Below are 20,721 nucleotides of genomic sequence, written 5' to 3'. Positions count from 1 at the left end.
CCTCTCAGCATGTGAAACGACAACCACTCTGCTACTGCGAAGATCTGTTGCACATGCCATAGGGACACAATCGATTGGCAACCATCCCTTTACACGGGCAGCAATTGCCGGCACGGAATGCAACATGTGCTCAAGGACCCGACCATCAGCGGTCAGTCAATGCGCCCAACCGACGCACGACATCCTGCCGGGCGTGTCAGCGGCGCCTTCCTTTGATCGACAAGATGGCGAAACTGGAGCTGCCAAGAGTCGGGCAAAGCCAGAGGTTCCATGGCTCTTTGAAATAATCGGTCAACGAAGGGGGCAAACCCGTGTATCCTCAAGCCTGGGTGGGGTGGAATCAGGGAGAGGCACCACTGCACACAAATGTCGCCCAACTCAGTCCCTTGCTGGGGAAAATGTGCCAACCAGTCAAGTCCCACTTTGGGGATTTTGCTGAAAATCTTGGCCAGGCCGTGTTTGCCGTCCGAACAATCTCCCTGCGGAAGTGCAAAAAACCGAGTAATAGCAGGACGAGGATTCGGTAGACCAGTACTGACAGAAACACTCGTTCGGGGCAACAGCCTAATCCAATCACCTAGTCTTGGGTGGTCTTGGTTTTATCAGCTTATGTATAGACGCAGCAGCTGAAGATAGTAGTGGACAAAATAGACCAGTAGATACTCGTCTGCATTTCACTTTGGAGGATTGGGTTGTACGGAGTTTGAGCGATAAAGCAGAGGCTCGGTCGCCGCTCTCGACAGTAACCACCTACCAGGCTAGGTAGGTAGGTTTGGTAGGTATCCAGCAAGTGGGTGGGCGATCCTCGGGGCCCAGACAAAGACCCTGGAATCGTCGCTCACCGCCCAGGCACAACCGAGCAGCTAAATGGTCTGCGTGTCGATGCTAGCTGCTGGTCCCCTGACTTGCCCCTGCCGCGCTAGCCCTTGGGAGGCTTTGTTGAGATTCACGGATCATGGCGAATTTTTCCCCTCTGCCCAAAAAAAAAGAATTGCCCGCAGCCCACATTCACTCCACTGCCCTGCGCCTACAGGACTTTTACGATGGGAACAACTCTATTCATTCGCTGCTAGTGCTCCATTCACTCCTTTGGCCTAAAGAATACGACGCTTTGAGCCTTAATATTATTTTTCCCTCAAGCTCAGAAGCTCCCCTCTTAAGCCTGGCCCGTCGCTGCAGCCTTCTTCTATTTCTCACTGCTCTGACCTCCCCCAGCACTTCCCTCAATTGGACTCTTCCTACGTCCGTCTTCCTAGCACTCAGGTCGAAGATTCACCTTGTTGGTCTGTTGAAGAGTCTTTCGCCAGCTCAACCATGACTTCCACTGCATTGCCCGCTGAGGCAGTCCTTCGTCGTCTGGCGACAACTGACTCGACCCCCAGCTCCTCTGCCAACATCTCACCTCTCGATAGTCCGAGAACCTCCCCTTCCTCGACCTCCCTGTCCTCGCTTGCCTCGGAAGACGCTACCACTCAGGCAAAACAGAGCCCCGAGAGGAAGCAGCTGCTCGATACCTATGGCAACCCCTTCGAAGTGCCTGATTTCACAATTGGCGATATACACAAAGCCATCCCCAAGCATTGCTTCCAACGATCTGCGGCTACCGGTCTGTACTATGTTGCTCGGGACGTCACCTCCCTCGCCGTCACCTTTTACCTCTTCAACCGGTTTTTGACCCCCGAGAACGTCCCGTCCACCCCGTTAAGAGCTGGTCTGTGGTTTCTGTATACTGTTGTGCAAGGGCTCTTCGGTACCGGGCTGTGGGTGCTGGCTCATGAGTGCGGGCATCAGTCATTCTCGCCCAGCAAGGTCCTGAACGACACCGTCGGTTACCTCTGCCACACCGCGCTTCTGGTGCCTTATTTTTCTTGGAAAATCTCTCATGGCAAGCATCACAAAGCCACGGGCCACATGGAGCGAGACATGGTCTTTGTCCCCGTCACCAAAGAGCAATATTGCACTCGAAGAGGGTGGCTGCTACATCAGCTCGATGAGCTTACCGAGGAGACTCCAATTGCAACTGCATACCACCTGATCGCCCAACAACTTTTTGGTTGGCCCATGTACTTGCTCACCAACGTCACCGGCCACAACAAGCACGAAGTTCAGCGTGAGGGCCGCGGCATTGGCAAGCACAACGGTTTCGCAGGCGGAGTCAACCATTTTGATCCTGCCAGCCCATTGTATGAGGCCAAAGATGCCAAGCTCATTTTCCTGAGTGATTTGGGTCTTCTCGTGGTTGGAAGCATCCTCTTCTGGGTCGGTAAGACTTATGGTCTCTCCAATTTGTTTGTCTGGTATCTTGCTCCTTACTTGTGGGTCAATCATTGGTTAGGTAAGTTATACAAACCAATATGGTGTTTCCAAACTTCTCTTGCTTACAGGTAAACAGTGGCGATAACGTTCCTGCAACACACCGACCCTTCTCTTCCTCACTATACTCCTGAGATGTGGACATATACCCGCGGCGCCGCAGCCACAATTGATCGAGAATTCGGGTTTATCGGGCGCCAACTATTCCACGGAATCATCGAAACTCATGTCCTCCATCATTATGTCAGCACCATCCCATTCTACCACGCTGATGAGGCCAGCGAGGCCATCAAGAAGGTCATGGGTCGTCATTATCGAAGTGACACCGAGGGAGGTTCATTGGGCTTTCTGCAAAGCTTGTGGAAGTCGATGAGATGGTGTGGGTGGGTTGAACCCATGGAGGGGGCTACCGGGGAGGACGCAGGCGTGCTGTTCTTCCGCAACAGAAATGGGTTGGGACTGTCTCCCACCAAGACACCGAAAACTACGGCGTCATAAGTCTGAGATGCATCGCAGAACTCTGGCGGGTTCTGCTATTGATACGCTTTCACACGGCCTGCATGAAAATACCGGAGTTTGGGCTGTGTCAAATTGGAGCATTAAATGGTAGAGCAAGAAGACTCTTAGAGAAATAGAAATTCTGGGGAGGATGAGATCTGAAGTTGCAGGAACTTGTGGGTTGAGGGACGTCAACATCCTGTTCTTCCGAGCATTGCGCGTCAGGTGAGCCCGCTTGTTTCATAGATCGGCGCGACGGTCGGATATTGGGTCCGGAGCTCCTTGGAGCTGTTATGCTACAGCCTAAAAGTCCAGACAGCGACTACCCTAGTAACCTAGTGTGAATTGCATTACTAGAGACTTGATCCTCCAATGTCGTGTACGAGTACGGCCGAATGATATAGGGCCTGAGGAATAGAGGAGGCGAGATGAAGTAATGTACTCGTGTCTGCCTAGGGGCGTTCAACGACCGTTTGTTGTGTACTCGGGAGGGAGCCCCTTACGGCCTTAAATTGTAGCTTAGCGATGTGCGGTCAATATTCAATCCGCTGTTCACATTTCGCCTTGCGGAGATGTTGCTGTCACACTTTCGTCCTCCACAAACTGATTGGGGGGTATCTCGCCTGATTCAGAGCATTCGTGCGAAAGCAATGCCGCCGCCCAGGTCAAGTTACCTTTTTGGTATCCTAATTATGGAGCCCAGACGTTGCAGGCAGCAGGTTCCTTGCCATTGGCACCTCCGCCGCCCAAATTGATACCCCGGTTTGCTCTCTCGCTTTGCGATTCGATTCGTCTCGTCCGAAAATGCAAAGCACCTCATGCACTCAGCGCGATGAAGTTTAGCAACGTTGTATCCATGGCCGTGGCGGCTTGGTGATACAGGCTGTGACCGTGATATATAGTCGACTTTATTTCACCAGCCTTTGTTTTTACACATTCGATATCAGCTCTCATTCCTACTTCTACAACTCCTGGTTCATCTCATCGCTAAAGCCTTGACAAAGTGCTTCAAATACCCGACAGCCGTCTGTACATTGCTCCCACTATGGCTTTCAAGAGTGCCCTTCCTCCCTTTGTAAAGCGCCCACGTGCGCAGAGTAATTGGCCCGACGCGAGGAGCAGATTTCTTTACGTGAGTCTCCGCAACACCATTATTGCACGGTTCCGAGCACTGACTCTCTCCAGGCTCTCCGAGAAAACTTCTCGGTGTCGACGTGGATCCTCCTTGGGGCTCTGCTACAGTCCCTTATCGTCTTTATCATACCGCGCTTCTATGCCATGCTTCCTTCTCTTATTGTGCTTGGAGTCCGTCTAGCGGATACAATGGCCATTACTCTAGGTCGGAAGAAAAACTACTACCTCGATGAAGCTCTTCCGTATCGCGTTTCTCCGCAAATCCCAGACGAGGATGGCACTTTTCACGAGGAAGCAGCGGAAGAAAAGCTTGCTGTTTTCATGCTAGGAGCCAAGGTCAATCACCCGCTTGGGATTTTTGCCCCCAACGTCAAGACTATCGGCGACTATCTGAGCCAAATGATCCAGGATCTCGAGGCTGAGAATCCTGATCTTGGCTACTACGGTGGTTCCAATTGGACGAGCCAAGATAAAAACGGCGCGACAGAGCTCATGAATCTGAGTTACTGGCGGTCGGCCGAAGATATTCACAAATTTGCGTACGGCAAGCTGCATCGCGAATGCTGGGACTGGTGGAATAAGACGATCAAAGAAAATGATCATATCGGCATCAACCACGAAATCTTCGAGGTGGACCGCAAGCACTGGGAGGCCATCTACGTCAATTTCCAGCCGACGATGCTGGGCGCCACGACGTATTTGAGAAAAGGCGACAAGATGGTCGGTGGCACCGTCGAGGACCAATGGATCTCTCCCCTTGTTGACGCCAGCAGGGGCAAGCTCAGGAGCAGTGCCGGTCGACTAGGCCGACAGCCAGGGGAGCTCTATGAAAAGCATGGACTGGCCCCGGGTGCTACTTACGACGAGTAAGTACGTGCAATTCGCAGGGGAGGGTAATGAAGATTTTGGAATCTGCACAGAGACTGTCTTTTTTTTATCCCTGGAGTTTGAATTGGTGTACGAGTTATGTACTGGCGTCGTGGTTTGTTTGGCAAAATGAAGGATCTTCAAGTCACCATGCAGCAAAATCGACTCTTATTGTTGACCAGGAATAAATGAGTATGGTCGTCTATCAACTTTTCATGGTTGGTCGCTCGTCTAAACGTGGCAGGCAGTTCTACCCGTTCCAATCAGGGCTGTGGATCGTTGTGTGGGGGAGATGGGACGGTGCAAGATATCAACCTGTTCGGCACATTGCTGCATATAAAACTATCACTAGCCTTGTTACAATTGGAAGCGAGTCAAGATCTTGCCGATGTGACCTGAAAAAATAGCATCGCGGATACGAGATTGTGTCTATTTGACAGTGTCAAGAGTGTCGGAGTGTCAAGGGTGTCAAGCTCAAATTCAAGCTTTTCAAGCTTTTTGTAAAAGCTTCAGACAGGCGCTTCGTACAACGTCGACACAAGTCACCCACTCGGCTCACACTCTCTTTAATAGATGCGATCAGCGATACTCTGCTATACTCTGTCGATTTAAAGCGAGCGCGAGCTTGTGGGACCTCTCACAGTAGTGCATGATGAAGTCCAACCAGCAATAAGTCGATGGGCTTCGTACATGTCATCCAGGCGTCGCGTACAACCGTCAATGCCACCCCTTTGGACGGTTCGAAGTTGTTCGACGCGAGAACGGTCTTAAAGAGCCAGTACTGCAATCCGATCCAGCATGTGATTTCTCTCCCTCGGAATACAGCTGGCCACCACTGCGCCGGTCGGGTATAGTGGCTTCTACCAATAGAGCGGCGGCGTCTCCCTGAGTTGACAAACAACACCTCAATTCCAGGTTTACCCGAGCCATACCTTTCTGTAATCCGTCATGTATCGAAATATCGGTCATCTCTCTGGGAACAAGCAGATGTTGCCATGCTAAACCCAACCTTCACACACCAGCAACTCAATCATCCGGTCCATGGGCACGGTTCTTTCGGATATAGCCGATAATTCTCTCGGAAAGAACATTTCACAAACATTAATGTTTCTCTGTGGGTCAACACCCAATTGACTAGACACAGTGATGCCATAACACTCCTTCGCCGTTTGATACCGGCTTTCCACGGCAGCCGTACACCGTTTTGTTGACCAAGTCTCGTGGCCGAAGGAATCGACACTGTCGCCTACTCGGGTACGCGGAATTTGAAACTTTCCCGAGCAACAAACGAAATCAATCAGGTCAATATCACAGGCGGGGAGCCGATGGCGGGTAATTCCTTCTGCGTGGAGACCCCGCGAATCTGCCAAAGAACTCGTCCGAGATCCAGTGCGGGATGATATCCAAGTGCCCATGGTTTATATGCGTCCTCAATCCCTTGGTTAAGGTGGTGGCATAATCTGTACAGGGGACTTCTCTACAGCCTTCACCTTACCCCTTTCCTGGGATCATTCCAATTGCAGCGATTTTCGCCCAAGATGGCTAAATCGAATAATTCACACATCACGCCTTACAATCGCTGGGTCATTATTCTCACGGGGTTTGGCTCTATTGTAAGACCGCCGTTGCCCAGGACAGACAGTCCTTGCGAGGCGGTCCGGATGGCTGACCACTAGTGATAGACATACGGATACTGTTCATCGGTGATCAGCTCCACCATTGGCCAGCCAGGATGGTATTCCTACTTTGACCTGCCAACGCAAGGTGAGCCGGGTTACGGTGGTAAAACAACCAGCACGATCGCAACCGCAAACGGCCTTTACAGTGCAGGCGGTGCCATCGGCACCCTGCTGGTCATGTGGACTGCCTCTGCCCTCGGCCGTAGGGCCAGTATCCAGCTAGGGGCATTCACGGCCTTGGTCGGTGGCGTCCTGCAAGGCGGCGCAGCAGCTATAGCGTGAGTCTGTCACAGCCCTAACCCTATGTCACAAATGTTGCCGCGATTATCCTGACACGTCCAAGCATGTTTCAGGTCGGCAGAATAGTGGCAGGAATAGGCGTGGGTGTCTTGGTAACCATCGTTCCAATGTTCATCTCAGAGCTGTCTCCCCCAGGGAGCAGAGGGTGGCTCGTCGGACATCACGCAATCTTCCTTGTCTGGGGTTATCTCCTGGCTTCCTGGGTCGGATATGCCTGTTACTTTGCGACTGCTCACAACGAGGCATCTGCTTGGAGGTTTCCCCTCTGTCTACAATGCCTACCTCCTCTGGTTCTGCTTGTGGGGTCACCGTGGCTGCCTCATTCGCCCAGGTGGTTGATCTCCCTGGACAGGCACGAAGAGGCTTTCCAAATCATTCGACGGCTGCGTACAACGAAAGATGATCCGAACGAAATCGCCGCCAAAGAAGAGTTCTACCAGATTCGCGAACAGGTGCGTGTCGACAATGCGAAGTTGAAGAGCTCCGGGCAGCCAGTGTGGAAGCTGGTCTGGACTAAGAAGAGCTACAGGAAACGCATGATCGTGGGGTTCTTGACGCAATGGGGTTCTGAATTCTCTGGGCCGCTTGTCATTGTGAGTTCAAGATGACAGAATCAGTGCGGAGCCGTGGTGCTGTGGCTGACTTGGTTTAGAACAACTACTCGGTGATACTCTACACGAGCCTGGGAATGGAGGGGTCCATGCCTCTCCTCTTGTATGCTCTTTGGAGTTGCACTTCATGTGAGATTCGCCTGTCTGAGATGAGTGAGAAGACGTGCTGAACATAACTAGCATTGATTTACAACCCCTTCGGCGCATGGCTTCATGACAAGGTGAACTCACGCCGTGGCATGCTGATGTTCGGCACCGCTGGCTGTCTCGTAACGACCGCTTGTCTCGCAGCAATGATCGCCGAGTACGCCGGGACGGACAACCGTGCAGGCAACGCTGCCGGGATCTTCTTCGTCTTTTTCTATCTCACTTTCGAAGGGTAAAGCTCGAACCGCTCTAGAAACCGTCGTTCAGACTGACATTCCCCCACAGCACATTCTGCGATACCACCATGTACATCTACGTCGCGGAGATCTTCCCCACGGAAATCCGACCTATTGGGATGGGCTTCTCTCTCTTCGGCCAATTTGCCTCGACCATCATCCTGCTGCAGACTGCGCCGATCGGGTTTGACCGGGTGGGCTGGAAGTATTATCTCGTGGTGATCATTTGGTGTGCCGTGTTTATCCCCATCATCTACTTCTACTTCCCGGAGACTGCTCGACTGAGCCTGGAAGAGATCGGCCAGAAGTTTGGAGACGAGGTCGCGGTTCACGTCAACGACACTACCGAAGAGAAGAGGCAGAAGCTGGACGAGTTCCTTGCCAATACCGACATTGTCCACTTAGGTCAGGGTGAGGGAGAGAAGAGAGCGGACGTTGTCGAAGTTCGCCAGGAGGGATCCAAGGCTGCTGAAGTCTAGAAAGGCCCAAACAGAGTGACTTGAGGGACAGTTGGGACGTGGACAGACCTGGGGGCTGGCGAGCTGTTAGTCCCACGGTGAACTTGAGGGACGGCGATTTCAAGTCTAGGAAATGTCTGTCGCCATACCCAGCCGGTGGATTGCGTCTTTGTACATTGGCCAACTGTTATAGTCGTAAGGGACAGAATTGCCAATACCAAAAGTTGTATTGGGAATGGGCCCTTTGTCATGAACCGCCGGACAGGGTCCATCCTTGATCTACTACTATAGTGCCTAATAATCTGCCATGATTGGCGAGATATTCCGGCCTTTTCTTACTAAACAAGAAGGGATGCAATTGCATACATTACCGACAGCCTTCTCCGCACCACGGTTTGTTGTGGATATGGTCGGGGGGGACCAATACCTGCAAGAACGGCTTCTCTGGAAGTCCTGAGGTGGCAGGATCCCAAACCTGAGCGCCGATCTCGGTTTGAGCACATTTGTCTCCTTCCTCGCCATAAATTGGTTTCACAATATGCATACAGGTCACCTGTCAAGCAGCTTGGATACTTTGATACTTATCTATGTAAAAGCTATAGAAATTGAGAACTTTGTATTCGCCGTGACCCAGAAAAACTCCCGCACGGCGTCAGACTTTGAAGCATTTTGAAAGAATGCAAGCGTCGAAATTAAGGTACATGTAGTTCCCGCTTACTTGGGCACGTCACCCTCGAGGGTGATGCGGTGCATCAACCGTTTATATCCGTGGTAGTCGTTGACCGGGTTATGCTGCACGCACCGGTTGTCCCAGAAGGCGACGGAGCCGGGCTCCCAGCGAAAGCGACAGGTGAATTCGAGCTTGACCTGGTGTGTGAACAGGTAGTCGAGCAACGGTTTGCTTTCCTCTTCGGTCCAGCCGTCAAAGCGTAGGGTGTGTGCCGTATTCACGTACAGGATCTTGCGGCCCGTCTCCGGGTGCGTGCGCACCACGGGATGCGAGACTTCAAAGTCCGTCTGTTTCATGCTCCCCGCGTCTTCCTTGATGCGATCTTCGCGCGTTTTGCTCACGTCGGCTTTGGCGGAGCTGCTGATGGCGCGGAGAGGGCTGAGCGTCTTCTTCAGGCCCTCGCTGAGCGTCTCGTACGCGAGGTATTGGTTGGCGAAGCACGTGTCGCCGCCATAAGGGGGTAGTTCGCGGGCGAGTAAGATGGTGCCCATCGGTGGCCGGTCGAGGTAGGTGGTGTCGGCGTGCCACACTCCGCCAAAGTTGGACGTTTCATGCTCGCGCTTGAGCACCTGGATGATTTCCGGATATTCGGGCAAGCCACTGACAAACGGATATTGCACAGGCTTGCCAAAGTGTTTGCTGAACGCGAGAAAGTCGGCTTGCGTCAGATGACCCTGGCCGCGGAAAAATATAACCGAGTGATCGAGGAGAGCGTTTCGGATTTCCTTGACGATGCTCGGGTCTGCGAGGTCTTTGGCCAGGTCGACGTCCGAGACCTCTGCACCGCAGGCGCCTGCAATCTTCTTGACCGTGATCGGCTGTGTGGTGCTTGCAAATCTCGCAACGGTGCTTCGATTTGACTGCTGTGGTCCGTGGCATTTCGGCCTCAGCGTCCGACTGCTTCCCGCGAAGAGAGGCACGCAGCTCTTAGATGCAGACCATGCACCTGCTGAGGGGAGCCAACGGATAGGTACAGCCATCTTGGTTCGAAAGGGAAACGGCAGCACTTGGATTCAAGTGAAGGAAATCGGAGTTGGTCTCGAATCCGGCGGGTTTTGGCTGTTTCGCAGTGGAAATGCCTGTTAGGGTCTCAACGCCAGTGATGGTAAGATGTGTTTTTATCTGATAAATCAAAAGGAATTCAAGATGCAAGAAGAGGACTTGTTATTACCACCACTACTACTGCAGTAGGATGTGACGGGCTATAGTTATCGAGGTGGAAGTGGGGATGGTGCCAGTATATCAAGGTGGATCCCACTTAGTTAGTTTGGCCGATTTCGGCCACCAAATATTGTATTTGCCCCCTTTCGGAGCTCCCCACCTTGCACCCACTGGTGCCTCCATTCGGCATAGTTTACTGCAGGTGGGACCGGAGGCATTGAATATACTTGACCGAGGCGGTGCCTTCCAGACTAAAAGCAGAGGGGATGCTATTACGGCAGTACAGTACATTCTGAGAGAAAGAGTCTCATGATATAAGCACGTGTCAGTAGCCTGCACGACTTGACGCAAAAAAAAAAAAAAAAAAAAAACTCTTCCAGTGAGGCTCACAAGTGACAAGATGCGGGTCTACAAGTCGCCGCACGGGGACCTCGATATTCCATCCCTGGATATCTTGTCGCTGTTGTTTGGTAAGCTATGTCCCTGGTAGCACTTCTGACATGTCCGTTCACCTGCTGATCTCTATGTTCTAGACTCGGACTTGTGTCTGGCTCGTGAAGACACCCAAGTCCACGTCGAAGCAGCCAATCCAGCAAACAGCATCACAAAAGCAGAGGCTCGCCGACTGGTCAAGCGGGTGGCGCACCTTCTCCGGCACCGCTACAATGTTGGCGCCTCGGGGGTCGGTCGCGATGTCGTCTTCACAACGCTATACGGAAGTCCATTTGCTCCCGTCTTCTTCTACGGGATCGTCGCGGCGGGAGGGGTCTACACGGGTTCCAGCACGGAATACCGCTCGGCAGAACTGGTACGCCAGATCGAGGACGCAAAGCCTACCCTACTAGTATGCTCACCGGAGTGCGAAGCGAGGGTGGTACTCGCAGCGCAAAAATGTGGTATTGGAAGAGAAAGGGTCTTGATTCTGGACAGCACAATCCCCAAAGGCTGGAAGTTGATCTCTGCCGCCGATCGGTCTAATCTCCTCGAGTTAAACGGGGACAAATTGCTTGACTGGCCACGTATTACCGACCGCCGAGCACTCGAACAAGTCACAATTTGTCTCTTATACTCCTCCGGCACTACAGGGTTGCCAAAAGGCGTCCGGATCTCCCATCGGAGCCTCGTGGCAGACAATATATGCACTATGGACGTCGCTCGCCGCTACCGTGCCCACCGTAGACAAGAAGGACGAGAGTTTGTGATGAACACCATCGCACATCTACCTATGAATAACATTGCCGGAATCTCTCTGTACTCGACCTGTCCCTTCTATATGGGCGGCACGACCTGGTGGATGAAGAGCTACGATTTTGACTCCTTTCTGGAATACCATCGACGATACAGGCCGGCATATCAATTCACGGTCCCGCCGGTCTGGCTACGAATTGCAAAGAGCGACAAGGTCACAGACCACTTTGACGGGCTGGAAGTTGCCGTCACAGGAGCGGCACCTATCGGGGAGAGTGTGATACGGGACTTGAGAGAGAAATTGGGCAGGGGACGAGCCTACGTTGCGCAGACCTGGGGCACTACCGAGACTTCCGGGGTCATCGCCGCCACGGATTGGCTCGACCAGAAGACGTGGAGTGTCGGCCAGCTGTGCCCAAACGTCGTTCTTCGCGTTGTCAACGACAACAACGAAGACGTGGCCGAAGGCGAGTCCGGTGAGCTCCTGGTGGGAGGCCCAATCCTCTCTCAAGGTTACCATAACCGGCCTGAGGAGAACCAGCAAACATTTGTCGATGGGTTCTACCGGACGGGCGATATTGGGACATACAAAGATGGGCACGTCTATATCCACGATCGCAAGAAAGAGTTGATCAAGTACAAGGGCAGCCAAGTAACACCTGCAGAGTTGGAGGCATTGCTCACGTCCCACCCGCTGATTGCAGACGCCGCTGTTATCGGAGTCTGGGACCACCAGCAACAGACCGAAGTGCCCCGGGGGTACGTGGTTCCCCGTCCATCATCCCAAGGCCAGACCATCACTGCTCAAGAAGTGGCAGAGTTCGTCAAGGGCCGAGTAGCCAGCTACAAACAACTACGAGGAGGTGTTTTCTTTGTCGACGAGATACCCAAGAGTGCCTCGGGGAAGATCCTCCGTAAGGAACTCCGTGCCGAAGCGAACAAGACGAACAAGGCGCATAAGGCGATCCAGGCGAGACTGTGATCATTTGTTGTATGTTTCGGGGAGTGAATTGTGAAGTAACACGATACATCTTTGGTAGAGACATAGAGAGCACGGCGTATGTATGGAGTCACAATATATAGTCACTTCCGGCTCTTGTGCCTCAAGCAGATCTCTCCGTCCTCTGTCCCCAATGATACCACTTCTTCTCTCCATGTCTGACCATCTCCTCGTACCAAGAACCCACGACATTCTCGGCTCCTCGGCAGACAATTTTCTCCTCATTTTGTGCGTTGGTTTACAAGTACAAAGTGGGAGGTCCGGGGAACTACAACTGGAGGGATCAGGTGGCTGTCCATGGATCATCAGCCCTCGGAGTATACAAAGTATGTTTCGTTCGGTTACATAAAACTCAGCGTCGCCACCTCCATCACCTCCGTCTCCATGTTGAGCATGCGTTGAAGTAAAGACTCCGGTCGCTGAAATCCTCCTCTTGCTTGACTATTGAGTAGTTTCTGTCTTCTTGGTGGGCGATCCCGTACTCGGTGGACATTGAGACACACGAGCCCCGCTGCTCCTCCGAGCGATTGCAACAGGTGAGCAATCTGGCCACCAGTGAAATACTCGTTACCTCGTGGGCCAAGCAGAGTCTGTGGTGGTGTGTCTTGCTTGAGGCTGATGTTCCGAGTTGTATAGGAGAAAGCCTTTGGTATCTAGTGTTTGGGGTTGAACCCACCATCGCGTCCAAGAAATCCTAATACTCTTGCACATCGACTCAGCCCACCTAATCTTAGTCGAACATGGCTTCTCAACTAGAACTTGCCAGCTCCAAAGATGGCGTTACCAAACAGACTAATGGCGTCGCGTATAACAATGGCGACTCTCACTACAACGTGCCGGCAGAGACTCTCAAGGTCTTCCAGGAAGGCATCCTGGGAAACTCCCGCATCGCTCGGTTTTTACCGGAAGAGGCTCTCTCAGGCCAGTTCCCAGTCCACTTCACCGGCTCGTCTGATCCTAGCCTCCCGATCAATTGGCGCGAGGCAGAGTCTGTGGCCGCGCTGAAAGCCCTGGAAGCCACTCTGGTCAATGTGATTTTGAAGCGAAAGTACAACCTCGACCCTCAGACGGTTACCATCAATACCGACCATGCAATCCTGTTCATTTTCTCCTGTATACTCTGGTCCATCGACCCTGACGGCGCAAATATCTCTTTGAAGGGCAGCCTGGCGCCAGGAACAAAAGGAGTTGATCAACACTTTCCATCTGGTGACACGCACCGGTTGTTCGCGAGTCTCTATCGAGGGGTGTCCTCTAACTTATATCGGTGTGCAGACGGCAGGTTCTTCCAGCTGCATTCGTCCCTGAATCCCGATGGGCCACTCAAATCGATCGACCTGCCCTTGGACAGGGACGTGGGCTCGTATGAAGAGGCAATCCAAATTTACATGGACGCCGTGGGCAAAATTCCTTCGGACGAACTGCAGCACCGCACGAGCGACATATACAAACACGCCGGACAAGTTTGCCTGTCAAGCGAAGAGTTTTGGAACTCGGAGCACGGCAAAGCCAACCAACATGTCGACCTGTTTGAGATCCACGACATCCCCAATGAACGGCAGCCTGCCTGCTGGTGGCCAGCAACCAGCCAAACATCCCCATCTCGTCCGCTTGCTGGCTTGAAGGTTGTCGAATTGACTCGGATCATTGCTGGTCCCACCATCGGTCGAGGGCTCGCAGAGCTGGGGGCCTCGGTGATGCGAGTCACAGCGCCTCACTTGCCCGACTATGGTGTCCTCCATCCCGATCTCAACTGGGGTAAATGGAATTGCCATATTGACCTCCGAGAGGAGGAAGGGCGTGAGCGATTGCGTGCTCTCATTCTCGACGCCGACGTCGTCCTCAACGGATACCGGCCCAACGTGCTGGCCAAATATGGATTTGGCGAGCAACAGGTCATAGAATTGTGCAACAGCCGAGGGCGAGGCATCATCTATGCACGGGAAAACTGCTACGGCTGGAATGGGCCATGGCGCAATCGAAGTGGCTGGCAGCAAATCAGTGATGTCGTCACTGGGGTGGCAGACTCGTTTGGTCGAGCCTTGGGTCTCGGGGAACCGGTGCTCCCTGTATTTCCCAATAGTGACTATTGTACAGGCATTGCTGGCATCTGTGGTGTCTTGATAGCCATCATCCGCCGAGGCGAGCGGGGTGGCAGCTACCTCGTCGATATAGCCCTCAACTATTATAACCAATGGCTCATCAGATCAGTCGGCACATACCCTGACAAGGTGTTCGAGAAAATGCGAAGGGAGACGCCGGGCGAGGTCTACCGGCACTATCACACCACAGGATACACGTACCCGAGGATGCTGAACAGTCTTCTCAACGGCCAATGTCGAGAGCGACTATTCAAGGCCGAGTTTTTCGAGGATAGACCTGCCGACGTCGCCATAGGGAAGGGTAAGGTGATGAGATGCGTCAAGCCAGTCATTTCCTTCGATTCGGGCATAGTGAAGCCTGGCTATCACATTGGAACGAGGCGGAATGGAGTCGATGCCCCCAAGTGGCCAGAAGACTTGACTGTACAGCAGGTAGCTTAAGAATCTCTCACAGTCCAGGGGAGATCCCACCGTCTCCATCTCAGTTACTTAGGAAGAGTCAGAATCGTGCCAATCTCATCGTAAAAACTTAGGCCCTCCTGTGCTTGTCCACTTGGTTTCAGAAGAATGACAATGTCGCGCTTATGTATCAGGACACTCTGCTCCCTGTTTTAAGCTTGTCATGTTGAGGCGGAAATTCGCGCCATATGTTTGCTTCGAGGTGCGTAACTTTGTTTATTTTTGTCAGGGACGTTGGGTCCTCATCATGCCTTTCATGGTGACCCTGGTGCTGGAGGTGCAGGTGACCCTCGTCATAAGGATGAGGTCGCTGGATCTTCCGCACTTCATGGGTTTATGTGTTCGCGCTCAAACTGGGCCTCAAGTTCGAAATACTTCAGAGCGCGAACAAACATCCCCGAGGCCCGCCAAGTTATGATACTGCTGAGTCTTTCGCATCCTTCACGTATGAGTGCCCGAACGCCTTCCTCGGACCGGATATCCTTTGCAGAGCCAACGCTGGCGCACCCGCCGTAGCGAATCCACTGAGTAGTCGCAGCCATCTGTTCTGCATTTGCGTATATTTGACCAATATCAATCGGGGTGGTGTCACGGTAGTCTGGAGGTAGGCGAGGACGATACCTGCCATAAGCAATAAGAACGGCATAAGCTGCAAACATTCGCAGCACCTCACAAGGCGAACAGAAGATGTAGTGATTGGAGACGCCAATGATTTGGGCTGCATGCCAGACCAATGAGCGTGTCTTCTGCGGATCGCTGGCATAGCTGATCGCCAGCCGACGCTCTGCTGCATTGATTGACGCCATAGCATGCGGGTTGTTGGCAGAGAGACTCTTCCGTGCAATGAAGACGACCAAATCCATCATATCGCCAGAATTACTCAGGTTGGAGTAGTGATATATAGAATATATCATGCTGAGCCACAAAGTCAGTATACTAAGCGCAGATCGAGGGCTATAACTCACCTGTAATTTATGAGTTCCTCATTGGATCGCGGCCGCGAAAGTGAGTGGCGAATCTTGCCCAAAATCTCCAGCAAGGTTGTTTTTCTTTCTTGTTGCCCGGACGAAGACTGTGGTAAGCCAAGGCACCCGGTCATGAAAACCATGTCCAGTTGTTTCAAATCCCAGAGGAGCCGGTCCAAGACGGTGGTGCAGTATCGCCTCGAATACGGTGGTAGATCCGGAGGCAGCTGCTTACCAGCAACAATACTCCGGAGGCAGAACGCCAATGAGGCCCCTGTCGCGGTTTCGCTCATGTCAACTTTCAGCGCTGCCCACGCCTGAGCTGACGGTGCGGTCCAAAGAGAATCCGCACACGGCAGTCGAGTCGGAAGCTCTGAAAGATCGATGCCCCCTCGTTTGCTGGTCAACGTAGACAAGGTATAGTCAAACCCAAAGACTGTCCACGCAAGCCTTAGTTCTTGTTGTTGGTCCCTCCAAGAGATCCAATCCTGATGAAGACGAGCATTTCGGTCTCTATGGTCAGTGTACTGGTCGCCCTTTTCCTTTTCGCCCTCGACAGAGACGGAGAAGTAAGAGCGCAGAATTCCCAGGCCACGAAGGCTGCCGATCAAAATACCCCGGGAACGATCGGCGACTTGGTAGAGCTGGCGGTCACCGGATCCGAGATAGTAGATCGAGCTTAGACAGTACGCTATCAGATAATTGATGTCTTGATAGTTTTTTGTGTCAGAAGCCGCCTTCAGAGTAATCAGAAAATCAGCATCACTGTTGCCCAGGACAGCACAATTCCCAGCGCACCACAAGTACATTTAGGAGTGCCAGTCAACTTACAATCAATGGTAGCATCTTTGAGCAAAGCTCGCTCAGAACGGCCAACTGCGCCCTGCTAGGCCCGTCTCTGGCTGAAGAAGCGGCACCAATCAAGCTCATGGCCGCGATCAGAATGGTGGGACAAGTTTCAATATCCCATGTGGGGGTGTGTATGACTGGTGAAACGCCATGGAATTCTCTGAAATACGATTCTAGCCATCTTTTGACAACTTGCATAGCGGCGACGGTGCCACGGTCCACCTCAGGGATCGGTAAGTATGTATCTGAGAACAATTCGGTGAGGCTGTTATGGAATGATGTATATTCTTTGTTGCTCGTCTGAATCTGCATTTGGAGAACTTGTCGCATTGGGGGTGCCTGGTAGCGTTTTGGTGCGGCGTCACGTTCGGCATCAAATGGCCACTGTTGGCGAGAGACATCGTGGTCCTCGGGCGCCAAGTCAGTGACAGAGGGAGTCGCAAGACCAGGCTGATAAATTTGAGGAGAGGCTCGGGCAGTTCGAGTAGTCAGCGGCGCCATCTCGGCGGATCGATCCAGGCAGGGAGATTGCTGACGGTTCGAAGGGCCGTCTTCGTTCGCAGCCATCGGTTCGGATATGCCCCAGTCTCCGGTCAGGTCTTCAGAAACATCCAACCAGTCAACCCCAATTTGTGCGAAATCCAGACCATTCGAGACGTCAAATAAGGGTAACGAGCCAAATGGATCAGCGAAAGGATCCTGGAATGGTGGGTACTGTCGGTCGACTCCTAATGCACCATGTGCCTGCTCACTCTCCATAGCATCAACAGACTGTGTCGAAGCACAGGGTGCCAGAGAACCACCGTAATTCACAGGGCCTGCTACACTTTCCATCGCAGGGGCATCCTGTGGCTGGAAATTTGAGTTAACCAAGATACTGGACAAATTTTCACGTGCGTTACTTACAGATCCATTGGGCCTGTGTACCTCCTCTGATTGAGGCTGTTCCTTTGACTCCTCCGGGTATTTGCAAACTGCGTTCACTTTGGCACAAGTGGCACATGGGTGATCTCTGTCGCACTTCAATTTCTTTTGGACACAGCGGAAGCAAGACTTTTGGCCACCCCTCTTGCTGGCTTGTCTCGCATGATGCACCTTACGGTTATGCCGGAGGAAAACATCCTGTCTTGAGAATCTTTTCCCGCAACTGGGGCAAGGAATGATATTCCGTTGCGTAGGAGGAAGATGTGAATGAATATGCCGAGTGAGATGACTCTGCCGTGTCAGACATAGTCCACATTCGGAGCATTCAAGAGTTCCATTCCCTCTACGATTCTGGCGGAGGGACCTCCAGTTAGCAGGGGCCGGCACGTCTGGAGCGAGCGCGTCAACAGAGATACACCATCCACACTCACCTGGTGAGGTGATTCTGTCTCATGCACAGTTGGATCTGACCGCCTTGCATTAGCAGAATCCATTGGAATGTCGTTGATATCTGGTCTCGATCTTGATACGGTGGACGTACATCAGAAGGCAAATGACAATCTTGACGCGGGGGTTTTAGCTGCTGCCCTCGGGGTAAAAGGCTTGGCGGGCAGACGCTTGGCCATGGTCACTGGAGCAGCAAAGACGGCTTGTTGGAAGGGTTACGTGGAGAATAAGCGAGCCAACCACCACCTGCAGTTCAAAGGCGCAAAATTCTGGGGCTTCTGCACCTGGCACGTGGTCTTTGCAACCCCGGACTAGATATTTCTCCGTTCACCGTGAGCCTCGGCTGGCTTGCAAGACTCTCCCTTCTCTCATCCCATCTCGGTTAAGCTCTTACTGAGTACTAGAACAAAGGTCCCATATCAACCCCTCGAGATGGTGTTCGATTCGATGTCTCTGACATGGACGAACCGTCATGGCATGTATAAAGTCAGCAAATCCGATGTTGTCTGCCACCTCGCTTCCATCCCTGTAGCTGCCCTAACCCACGATCTCTTCCAGTTTTCCCTCAGATCTCCCCTCTGACCGCAATCTGCTATTTCGTCGTTGACTCTCTCTTTACAATGCCCTACAAGTCCCAGTGGTCGGTAGACATACCGGAATGTTCCTTACCGACTTTCCTCTTCAAGTCACCTACAGCACCCCTGGGCTCCCAGCGCGCCTTTTCAGAAGCTGCCCGCCCTGATACGCATTACCTGACACGTGATCAATTCCGGTTATGGGCTCAACGGTTTGCGCTTGGTTTGCAGCGGTCAAAGCACTTTAGGAAAGGGGACCGCGTTCTCCTCTTCAGTGGCAATGACCTCTTTGTTCCAGTCGTGTTCATGGGCGTGCTATGCGCAGGCGGAATCTTCTCTGGTGCCAACCCGACCTTTGTCGCTAGAGAGCTGGCACATCAACTACGAGACAGTGGCGCGACGTATCTTCTGTGTGCAGAAGGATCACTGGAGACAGGGATCGAAGCTGCAAAACTGGTTGGTCTCGATGTCGCTGAGAGGGTTTTTGTCTATAATGCCAAAATCTTCGATGGAGAGACTAGAGGGCTCAAAGGCTGCAGGTACTGGGGTGACCTTGTGGCGCCCGCGGAAGACGCTAGGGGATTCGAATGGGATCATCTAACGGGACCAGGGGAGTGTAACACCACTCTAGCATTGAACTACAGCAGCGGTACAACAGGTGTGCCCAAAGGTGTCGAGATCACCCACAAAAACTACATCTCGAACACGGTACAGGTGCAACAATTGGCCACACTCCACCCTGAATATCAAATCCGAACCGCCCGTGCTTCATGGCTCTGTTTCCTTCCGCTCTACCATGCATACGGTCAGACATTTTACATCGCTGGAGCCTTCAGCCGCGGGATTCCAGTGTATGTGATGCCCAAATTCGACTTCATCCAACTTCTCGAATATACGCAGAAATTCCGCGTCACAGACTATGCGCTCGTGCCCCCAATCGCGGTTATGTTGGCCAAGCATCCCGCAGTGGACAAATATGACTTGAGTTCAGTGGAGAATATCGGATCTGGAGCCGCACCGCTCGGCCGCGATGTCTCGGAACAGGTCGAGCGACGAATTGGCACAGGCTTGAACTTCAAGCAGGGTTATGGAATGACCGAGTGAGGCATACACAGACCTTTTGCCGATGCTCACATTCACTGATTCTTGTTTTAGGTGCACTTGCTCCCTTCTTGGATGGGACCCGAGGAAGATATCTTTGACTAACTCCGTCGGCCAGCTCAACGCTAACTGCGAGGCCAAGATAATGACTGAAGATGGCACCTCCGAGATCACCGACCGCGGCCCTTCAGCGGTCGGAGAACTATGGTGTCGGGGACCCAACGTCATGAAAGGATACTGGCGTAACCCGGAAGCCACTGCGGCAACGCTGACGCCAGATGGATGGCTCAAGACCGGCGACATCGCATATGTGGATGATGATCTGTGTTTCTTCATCGTCGATCGAAAGAAGGAATTGATCAAAGTCAAAGGGAATCAGGTGGCGCCAGCCGAGCTAGAAGCCCTCTTGCTCGAGCATCCCGGAATTGCAGACGCGGCAGTGATAGGTATGCCGACCGAAGACGGAGACGAGAAACCTCGTGCTTTCGTTGTCAGACAGGTCGGGCCACAGGGGGAGAACTTGACGGAAGAGGCTGTCAAAAAATTCGTCGAAGGGAAAGTCGTTCGATACAAACGACTCGCGGGTGGAGTGGAGTTTGTGGATGCTATTCCCAAAAACCCATCGGGCAAGATTCTGAGAAGGCATTTGAGAGATGCCACACGGGAGAAGATGAGAAGAGAGGGCGTGAGACTGTGATCCCGCGAGGGCTCGAGCGACATCACGTTAACGCTGCAGGCAAGCGGGGAAGCAGAAACACGCTGTCGAGTGTCGATCGATGACTGACCTCGCATGGTCTCCGATTACATCAGACAAAGCACATGGAGAGCCTCAGACTGGCATAGCCCTCAGGACAGCTCGCACAAGCAGCAGGACCGATAATGCATCCTCCGGAACATTGCAAAGCATCTATGTGGACGAAAATCTGAAAGAGGGCTTCATCTGAGTAGCGAACTGAAAGGACCAAAGGTCTTCATTG

The 20,721-nt window shown here is 52.7% G+C and overlaps 8 protein-coding genes across 8 annotated transcripts; 6 read left to right on the top strand and 2 right to left on the bottom strand.

Moving 5' to 3' along the window:
- Positions 1 to 1,314: 1,314 nt before the first annotated feature.
- AYO21_07763 (hypothetical protein) lies at positions 1,315 to 2,811 on the top strand (the record flags this gene model as incomplete). Its single annotated transcript, XM_022657716.1, has 2 exons — positions 1,315 to 2,335; positions 2,393 to 2,811. 2 exons carry the CDS (start codon positions 1,315 to 1,317, stop codon positions 2,809 to 2,811), a joined length of 1,440 nt encoding a protein of 479 aa, XP_022509993.1.
- A 1,045-nt stretch (positions 2,812 to 3,856) lies between these two features.
- AYO21_07762 (hypothetical protein) lies at positions 3,857 to 4,815 on the top strand (the record flags this gene model as incomplete). Its single annotated transcript, XM_022657715.1, has 2 exons — positions 3,857 to 3,943; positions 3,997 to 4,815. 2 exons carry the CDS (start codon positions 3,857 to 3,859, stop codon positions 4,813 to 4,815), a joined length of 906 nt encoding a protein of 301 aa, XP_022509992.1.
- Positions 4,816 to 6,350: 1,535 nt separating this feature from the next.
- Positions 6,351 to 8,264, top strand: AYO21_07761 (hypothetical protein; the record flags this gene model as incomplete). Its single annotated transcript, XM_022657714.1, has 6 exons — positions 6,351 to 6,425; positions 6,495 to 6,769; positions 6,835 to 7,384; positions 7,444 to 7,531; positions 7,583 to 7,781; positions 7,835 to 8,264. The coding sequence occupies 6 exons, from the start codon at positions 6,351 to 6,353 to the stop codon at positions 8,262 to 8,264; spliced, it is 1,617 nt and encodes a 538-aa protein (XP_022509991.1).
- A 693-nt stretch (positions 8,265 to 8,957) lies between these two features.
- AYO21_07760 (hypothetical protein) lies at positions 8,958 to 9,953 on the bottom strand (the record flags this gene model as incomplete). The annotated part of the gene is made up of 1 exon (XM_022657713.1): positions 8,958 to 9,953. One exon carries the CDS (start codon positions 9,951 to 9,953, stop codon positions 8,958 to 8,960), a length of 996 nt encoding a protein of 331 aa, XP_022509990.1.
- A 581-nt stretch (positions 9,954 to 10,534) lies between these two features.
- AYO21_07759 (hypothetical protein) lies at positions 10,535 to 12,304 on the top strand (the record flags this gene model as incomplete). The annotated part of the gene is made up of 2 exons (XM_022657712.1): positions 10,535 to 10,604; positions 10,668 to 12,304. 2 exons carry the CDS (start codon positions 10,535 to 10,537, stop codon positions 12,302 to 12,304), a joined length of 1,707 nt encoding a protein of 568 aa, XP_022509989.1.
- A 758-nt stretch (positions 12,305 to 13,062) lies between these two features.
- On the top strand, positions 13,063 to 14,865 carry AYO21_07758 (hypothetical protein; the record flags this gene model as incomplete). The annotated part of the gene is made up of 1 exon (XM_022657711.1): positions 13,063 to 14,865. The coding sequence occupies one exon, from the start codon at positions 13,063 to 13,065 to the stop codon at positions 14,863 to 14,865; it is 1,803 nt and encodes a 600-aa protein (XP_022509988.1).
- A 344-nt stretch (positions 14,866 to 15,209) lies between these two features.
- AYO21_07757 (hypothetical protein) lies at positions 15,210 to 17,531 on the bottom strand (the record flags this gene model as incomplete). Its single annotated transcript, XM_022657710.1, has 3 exons — positions 15,210 to 15,798; positions 15,849 to 16,585; positions 16,680 to 17,531. The coding sequence occupies 3 exons, from the start codon at positions 17,529 to 17,531 to the stop codon at positions 15,210 to 15,212; spliced, it is 2,178 nt and encodes a 725-aa protein (XP_022509987.1).
- Positions 17,532 to 18,688: 1,157 nt separating this feature from the next.
- AYO21_07756 (hypothetical protein) lies at positions 18,689 to 20,441 on the top strand (the record flags this gene model as incomplete). Its single annotated transcript, XM_022657709.1, has 2 exons — positions 18,689 to 19,743; positions 19,799 to 20,441. The coding sequence occupies 2 exons, from the start codon at positions 18,689 to 18,691 to the stop codon at positions 20,439 to 20,441; spliced, it is 1,698 nt and encodes a 565-aa protein (XP_022509986.1).
- Positions 20,442 to 20,721: the final 280 nt, after the last annotated feature.

This window comes from Fonsecaea monophora (genome assembly GCF_001642475.1).
Source record: "Fonsecaea monophora strain CBS 269.37 chromosome Unknown Scaff62, whole genome shotgun sequence".
Classification (NCBI taxonomy): domain Eukaryota; kingdom Fungi; phylum Ascomycota; class Eurotiomycetes; order Chaetothyriales; family Herpotrichiellaceae; genus Fonsecaea; species Fonsecaea monophora.
Note: the sequence above shows the minus strand (reverse complement) of the source record. Positions and strands in the feature narration are given on the sequence as shown.